General features: G+C 43.9%; 1 protein-coding gene across 4 annotated transcripts in view; it reads left to right on the plus strand.

Annotated features, from left to right (window-relative positions):
• The window catches only part of RYR2 (ryanodine receptor 2), a 757,628-nt gene that overhangs the window by 270,923 nt on the left and 473,698 nt on the right, over nucleotides 1–13,007 (plus strand). For all 4 annotated transcript variants that reach the window (XM_060243352.1, XM_060243324.1, XM_060243334.1 and 1 more), the window contains one exon: nucleotides 8,385–8,481. In XM_060243352.1, the coding sequence (XP_060099335.1) occupies nucleotides 8,385–8,481 (97 nt within the window). The remainder of the gene's footprint in view (nucleotides 1–8,384; nucleotides 8,482–13,007) is intronic.

Here is a 13,007-nt window from a genome sequence, read left to right on the forward strand (position 1 = left end):
AAATACAGTTAAACCATAAATTAGTAAAAAAACAAGATAGAATAAAACCGGCGGCCTATAGATACATTTTGTTCCATCCAAGATGTTTTACATTGTCAGCTAATGTCATAGGCCTGCCGGAAGAGGACTGTCTTACAGGCCCTGCGGAATTGCCCTAGATCCCGCAGGGCCCGCACCTCTTCCGGCAGCTGGTTCCACCAATAAGGTGCCGTTATTGAGTAGGCCCGATCCCTGGTGGATTTTAGACGGGCCTCCTTTGGCCCGGGGACTACCAACAGGTTTTGTGAACCTGAGCGTAGTACTCTCTGGGGAACGTGTGGGGAGAGACGGTCCCTAAGGTAGGCAGGTCCTAGGCCATATAGGGCTTTAAAGGTAATGACCAACACCTTGTACCGGACTCGGAATATTACTGGCAGCCAGTGCAGACCCTGGAGCCCCGGCCGAATGTGCTCCCATCTTGGGAGCCCTAATAACAGCCGGGCAGCAGCGTTCTGCACTAACTGCAGTTTCCGGGTCCGGCACAAGGGTAGCCCCATGTAGAGGGCATTACAGTAGTCCAGCCTCGAGGTGACTGTAGCATGAATCACTGTTGCCAGGTCGTCACGTTCCAGGAAGGGGGCCAACTGCCTCGCCCGCCTAAGATGAAAAAAAGCGGACTTGGCAGTGGCTGCTATCTGAGCCTCCATCATCAATGAAGGCTCCAACAGCACCCCCAGGCTCTTAACCCTGCCCGACGCTGTTAATGGAGCGCCGTCAAAAACTGGCAGGGGGAGTTCCCTTCCCGGGCCGCAGCGACCCAAGCAAAGGACCTCTGTCTTCGCCGGGTTCAGCTTCAGCCCACTCAGCCTAAGCCACCTAGCCACTGCCTGTAACGCCCGGTCCAGATTTTCTGGGGCGCAGGCGGGCCGGCCGTCCATAAGCAGATAGAGCTGGGTGTCATCAGCATATTGATGGCAACCCAGCCCATACCCCCGGGCCATCTGGGCAAGGGGGCGCATATAGATGTTAAATAACATGTTGCTTACGCACTCGCTGTAGCATTCAGAAGAGAAAGTTCGCAGTGGTGGCAGGGAGATGATGAAGAGACAGGGAACGAAGGTGGCAGTGCGACTAGGTGGCAAGACTTGGCTATGGTAGCTGCCCCTTTCCTGTCATTCACTTCTTCTCTCCTCCCCTCAGCCTCACCCCAGGACAGATGAGGATTGGGCCACTGGGGAAACTGATAGGCAGTGACTGTTGTAAGGCAACCAAGCCTGGTTCTGTCAGTAAAAGGTGGGGGGAGGAGGCCCTTTCCAGGCCTATTTTGGCCTGGAACTCACTGGGGCAGTCCTGACTAGGGTTGCCAGTTCTAGGTTGGTGGGAAATTCCTGGAGATTTTGTGGTGATGTCTACATAAGCCAGAGTTTGGGGAGGGGAGAGGCCTCAGCTGAATATAATGCCATAGAGTCCACCCTCCAAAACAGTTATTTGTCTCCAGGGGGAGAGAGATCTGTTGTCTGGAGTTCAGTTGTGATATCAGGAGATCTTTAGGCTCCACCTGGTGGTTGGCTACCATAGGCCTGGCTGCTTGCTACTGTTCAGCAGCAGCCTCCCTATGACAGACAGTATGGCCTAGGAGTTAGGGCTTCAGAGCAGGATTTGCCTGACCCAGGTTCTTGCTGTGGAAACTGACTAGTTGATTTTGGACCAGTTCCAGGCTTTCAGCCTCACAAGGTTGTTGTGCAGATCAAAAAGGGGAGAGGATAATGAGGTAATCTGCTTTGGTCCTCACTGCAGAGACTGTCCTTTCCCTAGGTAGAGACTGCAGGGAGGAGATGGAAAACTGAAGTCAGAGATGCAGATAAAAGTAGGTTAATGTTTGGCTGGGAAGGAGATAGGGTTGCAAACTCCAGGTTGCGAAATTCCTGGAGATATGAGAGGAGGAACCTGGAGAGGGTGGGGTTTGAGGAGGGGTGGGTCCTGAAATAGGTATAATGCCATAGATGCCACCCTCCAAACCAGCCATTTCCTCCCAGTGAACTATTGTTGCCAATCTTCAGGTGAGAGCTGGAGATCAGTCAGAATTACAACTGGTGTCCAGTTGGCAGAGATCAGCGCCCCTTGAGGTGTGTGTATGTGGGGGTAGTGAATGCCTTCAGTTGGGTGCGTGGGAATGGCTAGGGGGCATTCACCCAGAGCCTCTCTCTAGAGCCCATTTTTCCTCACAACGGGCCTTATTCCTACTACAAAATAAAACAAGGAGAATGGAGGGAAGTGGGTGGTTGGTAGGCTGCTATATTGACATCATATTTGGTTTTTCTGCAGTTCTTTTAGCCACCTATTTCCTTCTGGCTCACTCAGCATTTTGCTTCATATCTGTTCCCTTATGGGTCACAAAAATCTATCTTGCAGGAGTGTACATTGAGTTGATATGGGTCTGATTTCTCTAGAGAAAATACGGATTCCTGAGCAGATATTGTGACTATATTTTTATAAATTCTGCATTTCAATCCATAAATCAACTGCAAACTCTTTTCTCTGATATGGCAATGTCTTTTATTGAAAGCAGACAACCTTTTATTCGTTTATTAGATATTTTTAGTCCTAATCATCCAAAGGGTCTTGTGGCAACTTGCAACATTATTTCATAGTTACAATTTCTTTAAATTGATTTTTTCCAAGTCTGACCAATACTCCCTCTAAGTTGTGGAGCCTTGTGAGCAAAAATTGTACTTCGTGAGCTACTGGTATTAAAGTTGTGAGCCACTGCATAAATTAGCTTGCTCTGGGGCCTTTTTTGCCTGAACTAAGACAAAAATGTGTGAGCCAGAGGTTAAAAATTTTAGTTAGCTCACATTAACTCAACGTAGAGGGAACACTGAGTCTGACCCATTTTGTTGATTTTTTATATTAAAACTACACTTAACTCTCTCTCTCTCTGTCTCTCTCTCGTTTTCAACGTTTATGCAGGATTAAGGAAGCCATATATACCTTCAAAACGTAATAAAGGCACATTTCTGTTGCATTGGCTTAATGGGAAACTTTTACAGCACAATCCAGAAGGGGGGCGGAAAATCTTTTGGGAGCAGATGAGCCGCTACGTGGGAGCAGGAAGGGTTTGCGCCGACGAATGACTGGTGCCGCCCGAGTGAAGGGGAGTTACGTGGGCGGGGGGCCACCTGAGTGCTGCTCCACCTGAGGGTAGCTGCACCCGAGTGTGGGCGGAAGTGAGGAGGAGCGCGGCGTTCAGGTGGAGGAGGGGGTGGAATTGGGGGCGCAGCCAGGCTTAGGTGGCTTCCTGAGCAGTTTGGCCCAAGGCCCCCCCCCCCCCGAGAGGCGCAACATCGCTCCTACAAAAACAGCAGCATGTCCCATAGTTACTCATTGAAACCAAAAACAAAGGTTGCCTCCGCTGCTGCGGAAGCTCGCAAACCCCTTAGAGAGCGGCGTGATTGCCTCACCAATCCCCTCGCGCCTCGGGCTGATGAGCCCCCTCCCCAGCACCCAATTGTTGTTTTCCCCCTCCTTGAAATACTTCCGCTCTGGCCTCTCACAACTCAGTTGTTAGGGAAAGGAGCGAGTGGCAGGAAGCTCTGCCAGCGAGCTCTGGGCCGTACAGACTTAGAGTGAGGGACAGGCAGGCACGTTGGTGATGGATTTTTGCACTGCACGGTTGCTTTGACAGTATCTTTGACTTGCAAAGGGGAGAGAGAGGTCTCTCCCCTGGGGCTAACTGCTCTTGTTTCCAGGTCTCCACAGGTTCCGGGCTCCCGGAGGCTCTGCATGCAAGCGAGGACTGTGACCCATGGCTGGGTAAGTTCCACTGCCCCCCCTCCCCTGGCCTCCCCTTCCCCTCGCTCTAGACCGCTTGGTGTGCAAGCATCTTTGGCACTTGAACCAGGCAGTGGGTTACGGCAGGGGGCATTTGCTGACCCCACTCCCCTGTGCTGCCGCCTACTCCCTTCCCTTGTTCTGCCCTCTGCCGCGTTCCGAACCCCTGGCAGGGCACAGTGTGCGTGTGTGTGTGTGGCAGCTGCCCCGTTGCGGGCAGGTGGGTCAGAGACTGTTCCTTAAAGAGAGTGCCTGGCTGAAACGCAGCCTGCTCTTCCAGCCACCGCCCCTGCAGGTGTTCTTGATCTCTGTCTCTGTTTTGCAGGTGGGACTCCAACACAGTGGCTTCCGTGTGTGTCGCTCCACCGCCCCCCACTCCCTCAGCTGTTTCTGCCCATCTCTCTGGATGGAGCCCCGCCCACGGCAAGACTGCTCAGCACGCGCCAGGGAGACTGTTGCACTCTGTTCCAGTAAAATAAAGTCTGAGCTGTGCCCACTGTTGTCTCTTCTGCTTGGCATCTGCTGCATGTTCCCTGGGCAACCGCCTGCCCCTGTCAGTAGCCTCTCTGAGGGAATGCCTAGGAGGGTGGGCAGGAGGTACCAAGTGCAGGAGTTTGCTGTCATAGACAGCAGCTGGAATGTGTGTCTGGGAGTGGGCAGCCCAGCAGCAGACACCCCCCCCCCGAGACCCCCTGTGTTGCCCTGACGCCCCCTGCCATATGCACAGAACACCTCCCCCGGGGACCGCAGAACTCATAGTCCAAGAAGCCAGGCTTCTCATGCGCACATGTCCAGCCTCACTCCTATTCCCTCCCCATGTTAGTGGGATGTCTCTCTTTTGCCTTTGATGGTCTGCTCATCATTGGCTCCGATCTCTGTTTGGGGGAAGGTTGGGGATGGCTATCAACCTCTCTGGGGCCGCCTCTTCCCATCCCTGACTGTCATGAGCCGTGGCGCATGCGCCAGGACTGGCCAGTGTAGGGGGGTGGGCTGGCCTTCCCCGCCGGCTGCCTCCGCCTCCCTTGCATGTCACGCCAGTGGCGTTGCTATGGCGACTTTCTCCCTCACGGCAAGCTACGCCTCTCCCCTCCCCACACTCCAATGTGCTGAAGTCCTCAGGAAGTCTACTAGCAGAAGTTGATGAATACAATAAGAATGAAAGGGAAAATACCAAACACATGGAAGGAAGCTGTTATTTCGTTGATACCTAAAGAAGATAGGGATGTCACGAATGTAAAAAATTATAGACCAATTTCACTATTAAATAATGACTATAAAATTTATACAACAATCCTAGCAGAATGGCTTAAACAGCATTTGATAAATTTTATAAAGGAAGATCAAGCAGGTTTTCTTCCCAAAAGGCAAATAAGAGACAATATTAGAACTGTTGTAAATATTATAGAATATTATGAAAGACATCCAGATAAAGAAGTAGCATTATTCTTTGCAGATGCAGAGAAAGCATTTGACAATTTAAACTGGGACTTTATGTTTGCAGTAATGGAAAAAATGGAGCTTGGAGAAAGCTTTATAAGAATGATAAAAGCAATATATTCTGAACAAAGCGCAAAGTTATGTATAAATGCAGATCTTACAGAAGATATGAAAATCAGCAAAGGTAGTAGACAAGGTTGTCCACTTTCACCATTGTTGTTTATAATGACTCTTGAAATATTATTGATGCAGATACAAGAAGAAAAAGATATAGAAGGATTAAGAATAAAAGGATTTACTTACAAATACAGAGCTTTTGCTGATGATATGATGTTTATAAATGAAAACCCCATACAAGTTACACCTTTGTTGTTAGCTAAAATACAAGAATATGGGGAGTTGGCGGGACTTTGTATTAATAGAGAAAAATCCAAAATTCTGTGTAAAAATATGCAGATAAATAAACAAGAATTGCAGAAACTATAGGGCTGCGAAGCCACCTCCAAGGTAAAATATCTGGGGGTGGAGATAATAATGAAGAATATTGATCTGTTCAAAAATAATTATGAGAAGTTATGGTGTAAAATGGATGAAGAAATGTTAAAATGGAACAAGCTTAATTTGTCATTGTTGGGTAGAATAGCTGCAATTAAAATGAATATTCTACCAAGAATAATGTATTTGTTTCAAACTATTCCTATTGTGAAGGATAGTAAACAATTTGATAAATGGCGAAGAAAAATTTCAGAATTTGTGTGGGCCAGGAAACCAAGGATTAAAATGAAAATTTTGACAGATGCAAAAGAGAGAGGTGGATTTCAACTACCGAATCTAAGATTATATCAGGAAGCAGTTTGCTTAGTGTGGATAAAAGAATGGATAACGCTGTTAAACAGAAAACTTTTAGTGTTGGAAGGTCACGGAAATAAATTTGGCTGGCACGTGTATTTGTATTATGGAAAAAAGATGGATGTTTTTTTCTCTCACCATGAAGTCAAGCCGAGAGAGAGAGAGAGAGAAGAAATAATTTGTTAAGTACATGGATGAAATATAAAAAGTATGGAGATGAGAGAAGACCGTTATGGATAGTACCCACAGAAGTAATAAAAATAACAGCTGAGATAGGGGAAGAAAAGTGGTGGTCATATAGTCAACTGTTAAAAATACAAAGTAGCAAAATAGAACTGAAAACTGCTGAAGAGTTGAATAATAAATATGATTGGTTTCAAATGCAACAAATAAAGAGCTTGGTAGAGAATGATATAAAAACTGAAGGAATAAGGAAGGAGCAAACAGAAATGGAAAAAGTTCTGCTTGGAGACAATGATAAATTAATTTCAAAAGTATATAAATTACTTTTACAATGATCTACAGAAGATGAAGTAGTAACATCTCAAATGATTAAATGGGCAATTAATGTAAATAAAGAAATACAGATGAAAACTTGGGAATATTTGAGGAAGAACTCTATGAAACTCTCAACATGCTAGAATATCAAAGAAAATTGTTTTAAGATGATGAACAGATGGTATATAACGCCTAAAAATTGGCAAAGATGAATAACAAGATGCCAGACAGATGTTGGAAATGTAAAAAGCATGAAGGTTCTTTCTACCATATGTGGTGGACTTGTGAAAGAGCTAAAATGTTTTGGCAGATGATTCACGAAGAGATTTCTAAGATATTGGGATATGAATTTAACAAAGTTGCAGAGACTTTTCTGTTAGGATTACAAATGGAAAAATTTCCAAAAGAAGCCAGAACTTTAATCTGGTACTTGCTCTCAGGTGCTAGGACATTATATGTGCAGTTGTGGAAGCAAGAAAAAATACCAGAGAAATGGGATTGGATTGTTAAAGTTATGACATGGAGTGAAATGGATAAGTTAACAAGAACCTTAAGAGACTATGATTTAGAAGTATTTAAGATGGGAGTGGAAGAAGTTCAGAAGATACGTAGAAAAAGAATGGAAAATAAAAGGACATTGGACAATCTTTGATAATGATTAAGTATAAGTGGGGGGAAGATATGAACTTTGGTTCTTATTAATTAGGGGTACCTTTTAAAATGATGTTTTGAATTTAGTACACCGGCGGGGGTCAAGTAAAGGGGGAAGGGGTAGGTAGAAAGTAATATGTGGGATTTTTAAAAAGGTAGTTATCAATGATATAAGAAATTGAATATATTGCCATATGTTACTAATAAAAATTGTTTGAAATAAAGGAAGTCTACTAGCAGTGCGGCAGCTACACCATGGCCAGCCACCACTTATGTCTGGATTGGGATGCCAATGTACCTTCTTGGAAGCCTTGATGTTTATATTTTCTGAAAGTTAAGCCATTTCTCTAAAAATGCTATTAGGCACTTTAGGCTATTTGCCCTAACAGTCTGCTATACTACATTTCCTTTCTCCTTTGTATTATAGAAGAAAGTACTCAATTTATTTAATGTTCAGGAATAAGACCTGTCTCTTGTAAAGACAATGGTATGATAGTATCAGAAACAATTATCTTTAATTGCATGCAATCTGTGGATAAATTTATATGGTTCAGAAAAAAAAAACTGATTTGCAGATAAATAATTGGCTTCCTTTGTGATATGGGACAAATTGCTGCACTTCCTGAGTCACTTTTTTATATGTGATTGAAACTGGGATAATTTTAATCCCAGTGTGTGCGAGCAAGATGAAAAAAACCCCAGTGCATACAAAAGTACTGGAAGATTTTTTATGGACATTTCAAAGCACACTTTATGGTTCTCAGGCTTGCATAGCTTCTAATGTTGCTTGCAACAGCCTCATATGTACTCAGGGTACCCATTGCTGAAACGGCAGCTAGCACTTCGTAAGCAGTGGGACATCCACAGTTTGCAGTGGGGAAGGCTCGCTTGCATTCACAAGGCTGTATTGGTAGATTGCAGAACATGTTTTAACACATTGTTTTCTTTCTTAGTGCAAGTCTTTTTAAAATTAAATTCTTAACTGTTCTAAAACAGTAGAAAAATTTCTCAATCACACCAAGCCTTATCACAGTGGTTTTAAAGAGTGCTCAGAGCTGAGCATGTAAGACTTCATATTCTGAATATGGGTTAATTCTGAAGTATGTGGTGTTTGTTTCCCTTGTCTTGTTGCATTATAGGTTATCTGATAGGTGGTGATGTGCTGAGGTTATTACATGGCCACATGGATGAATGCCTGACCGTCCCTTCAGGAGAACATGGAGAAGAGCAGAGAAGGTATGTTTTAAAGCCCTATACAGATATGAGGAAAAGCTATATTATTATTTTCCGTTAGCTTGTCAGTATATAAAGTACTCACTTGTCTATCGCTACTTTAACATCTAATTACTATGTTGTATACAGGGCTTCTTTGGCATTTTTTATCCCAAGCAAAATACAACCCTGTATGAACATATGAGCTGCCTTATACTGAATCAGACCCTTGCTACATCAAAGTCAGTATTGTCTACTCAGACTGGCAGTGGCTCTCCAGAGTCTCAAGCTGAGGTTTTTCACACCTATTACCTGGACCCTTTTTAGTTGGAGATGCCGGGGAATGAACCTGGGACCTTCTGCTTACCAAGCAGATGATCTACCACTGAGCCACCGTCCCTCCCCACTGTCCTCCCATCCCCACAAATTAGTTCCTAAATAAGTTCACAATTAATGAGTTCATGGGAAATAGTTCATGGAAAACAGTTTCCTGAGACATAGCTTTCATTTTTGATTTAGTTAATATTAAATAAATAACTTTATAACAAAAGATTCTGGCTCCATGACAATGTATTTTAATGGGTGTTTCAATTGTTCTCCTTCCTTATAAACAAAAAGGAGTTTTGTGGTATCTCAGAGACTCATAGATTTACTGGTACACAGGTAATTGCTGAATAAATACTATTGTAACTATTAATTTTATTAAGTGGGGCTTAAACAGGCACAGTTATGGCTGCTGTGAATTATTGCTGGACTTAGCATGTATTTTTACATTTTGTGTAGAAATGTCACCTCTTACATACTTCTTGCATTTCATGGTCTTTTAACGTGATTATTCATAACCACCCCCTATATTAATATATTTATTTATTTACTGTATTTGTAGACTGCCTTTCTCAGTGTGACTCAAAGAGAATCACATAATATAATCTGATTCATACAGAGACATCAAATAAACACAGTGTAGATCAATAGAGTAATTATGAGGAGACCTAATGAACAATGTATCAGGACCATGATTACTGAAATACGAATGAGCATTGGATATTGGGCATGATACAAGGTGTGGATATAATTAAAAAAAGACAAACTGATAATATGTCCTAAACACAATGGTTAAATCCACAGCCCCTTCCTGTTATAATATAACCCTATTAACTTTATAGAACAGCTCTCCCAAATAACTCCCATTTTACACAATATATAGAATGACAGGAGCATGGGAGCCCTCTGACATCCTCAAGCAGGCCATTCCACACGGTGGGGGCCACAACAGAGAAAGCATGTGTACAGGCAGTTGTTGATCAACTGGAGTATCTGGGTGGTCTTCAAGGGTGGACCCATGCAGAGTGCATTATAGTAGCCTAAGGTTGATGCTACCATAGCATGAATCCAAGTGGCTAGATTGGCTGAGTCAAGGTAGGTTGGCAAAGTTGGAAGAAAGCATTTTTATCAGCTACATTAACTTGTTTGCCAGCAGTAGTGTTGGCTCCAGTGTAACCCCTAGGTCAAGGGCATCAAACATGGGCCGCGGGTCAGATCTGGCCCCACAGGGCTCCTATCAGGCCTGTGAGCAACTCACTGTGGTCTATTTCCTTCTCCTTCTCTTGCTTCCTTCTGCATCTCAGCTTTTTTTGCCAGGCTCTCTTAATCACACAGGAACTACAGAGCAAGAGAGCTTGCTTTGCCAGGCTCTTTCAATTGCACAGCAGAGCTACTGAGTTAGAACTCTCTTTCTGCCATTGGCTGAGGCTCCTCCCCCTCCTCACCCCCTTACTTTGGCTCCCTCAATCACAGGGAGAAATACAAAGCACCTTTAAAACCAACAAAGTTTTATTCAAGGTATGAGCTTTTTATCTTGATACATAGAGAGAGAGATGTTTTTTGTGTTGGTCTTGTTATGCTAGGGCTCTCCTGGGTTCAACTGGGTTTGCCTCCCCTTTATTACTGTATTCAGTGAAATGGATTTGACTCCCCTTTATTACAGTATTCATGCCCTCATGATCCAGTCTTTCTCAGCAGAAAATATGTGAACAATTTAGATGAGGAATAACAACAAGCTAGTCAGGTGGATTAGGCTGAAAGTGTGTCCAGACCTAATTAACCCAGGACATTTCCTTTGATTTTTCTTTCACAGTTCACATTTTCCTTTGATTTGCTTTGATTGATTGGAGATTTTGAACTTTGACTTTGCAAATAGTAGGCTGATACTGACCACTATACTGGCTGGCTGTCTATTGTTGTGCTACCTCATAGGAGCTGTAGTTATTTCTCTGGGGAAGACTATAGTTTTGTAGACAAACACATAGCCCTCAGTCTGTGCCATGGTGCCTTCACATGTTTTTGATCAGCACAAGAAGCAACTTATGTATAAAAGCTCACAATGCCCAGCCATTTCACGTTGCTAGGCATTAACCATGAGATTTCTGTAATGAATGTCAATAAATCAAAAGCAGGCTTGTAACTTACAGATACATACCTGAACAACACCTGAACAGCATACTCAAAATTGCTACAGCACAGACATTGTCTCCAGTTTTTGATGCAATAATTCAGAGCAAGAGGTGTCAGTTATCAGAGACTGTTAAACAAAGTACTGCAAGAGTGCTAATGTTTTAAGTACATTTTAAGTTTTAAAACATCTTTAATTGTGTTAAGAACATAAGAACATAAGAGAAGCCATGTTGGATCAGGCCAATTGGCCATCCAGTCCAACACTCTGTGTCACACAGTGGCCCAAAAAATTATATACATATATATACACACACACACTGTGGCTAATAGCCACTGATGGACCTCTGCTCCATATTTTTATCTAACCCCCTCTTGAAGCTGTCTATGCTTGTAGCCACCACAACTTCCTGTGGCAGTGAATTCCACATGTTAATCACCCTTTGGGGGAAGAAGTACTTCCTTTTATCTGTTTTAACCCGACTGCTCAGCAATTTCATCGAATGCCCGCGAGTTCTTGTATTGTGAGAAAGGGAGAAAAGTACTTCTTTCTCTACTTTCTCCATCTCATGCACTATCTTGTAAACCTCTATCATGACACCCCGCAGTCAACGTTTCTCCAAACTAAAGAGCCCCAAGCGTATTATCCTTTCTTCATAGGGAAAGTGTTCCAACCCTTTAATCATTCTAGATGCCCTTTTCTGGACTTTTCCCAATGCTATAATATCCTTTTTGAGGTGCGGTGACCAGAATTGCACACAGTATTCCAATGAGACCGCACCATCGATTTATACAGGGGCATTATGATACTGGCTGATTTGTTTTCAATTTCCTTCCTAATAATTCCCAGCATGGTGTTGGCCTTTTTTATTGCATCGCACGCTGTCTTGACATTGTCAGTGAGTTATCTACCACGACCCCAAGATCTCTCTTGGTCAGTCTCTGCCAGTTCACACCCCATCAACTTGTATTTGTAGCTGGGATTCTTGGCCCCAATGTGCGTTACTTTGCACTTGGCCACATTGAACCTCATCTGCCACGTTGACGCCCACTCACCCAGCCTCAACAGGTCCCTTTGGAGTGCCTCACAATCCTCTCTGGTTCTCACCACCCTGAACCATTTAGTGTCATCCGCAAACTTGGCCACTTCACTGCTCACTCCCAACTCCAAATCATTTATGAACAAGTTAAAGAGCATGGGACCCAGTACTGAGCCCTGCGGCACCCCACTGCTTACCGTCCTCCACTGCAAAGACTGCCCATTTATACTCACTCTCTGCTTCCTATTACTCAGCCAGTTTTTGATCCACAAGAGAACCTGTCCTTTTACTCCATGTTTGTCTATGTCCTTTATAAAATTTACATCTCTGCTATCTGGAATTACATTTTATGACGCACATGGCCTGCCTTGACAAGGTCTCATTTATGTCAGATCTGGCCCTCATAACAAATGAGTTCTTAACCAAGTCAGCAAAAATCAGCTGGACTTCTTCAAAGCTGGGAAGTAAAACATCCTTCAAGCCTCAGCACTCCCAGCTAACATTACTTCTGTCATATCAGGACTGAATTTCCATTTATTCCCTCATAACCAACTGCACTTAACTAACTGCAGCAGTTAGACAATGGTTCAAGACCTCTGCAGGAGATTTGGATAGAGAGATGCAGAGCTGGGTGTCATTTCTCCTCATTGCTAACTGATATCTGCTGAAGCAGGAGTCACACTTCTGATGCAATAAACTCTATCTATAAAACTTATCCTTTAGATAATAAAAGCCCTACTGTGGTGGCAAATTGAGGATTTTCATTGGTTGGATGTGGGGTAGGCAGGATTGGCTTGCACTCTGTCTCTGGCATGCCATTGGCTGATTCTGCTCTCCCCTACCCACTGCTCCATCAAGAGAGAACCCCACCAAATGGCCACTGACCTCTGAGGGAGATAGTTCTCTGCTGACAGGTTCTCCTGGGGGCTTATTGATCACTACCGCCTCTCCTCAGGGCCCATTGTAGGAAGTCTGGGACAGTCTGTCTCCCCCCTGCTACAAACAATGCTGCTGAGAAGCAAACAGTAAACTGTGAGAGACATGATCATGAGACAAACA

Source organism: Heteronotia binoei, chromosome 1, assembly GCF_032191835.1.
Source record: "Heteronotia binoei isolate CCM8104 ecotype False Entrance Well chromosome 1, APGP_CSIRO_Hbin_v1, whole genome shotgun sequence".
Lineage (NCBI taxonomy): Eukaryota > Metazoa > Chordata > Lepidosauria > Squamata > Gekkonidae > Heteronotia > Heteronotia binoei.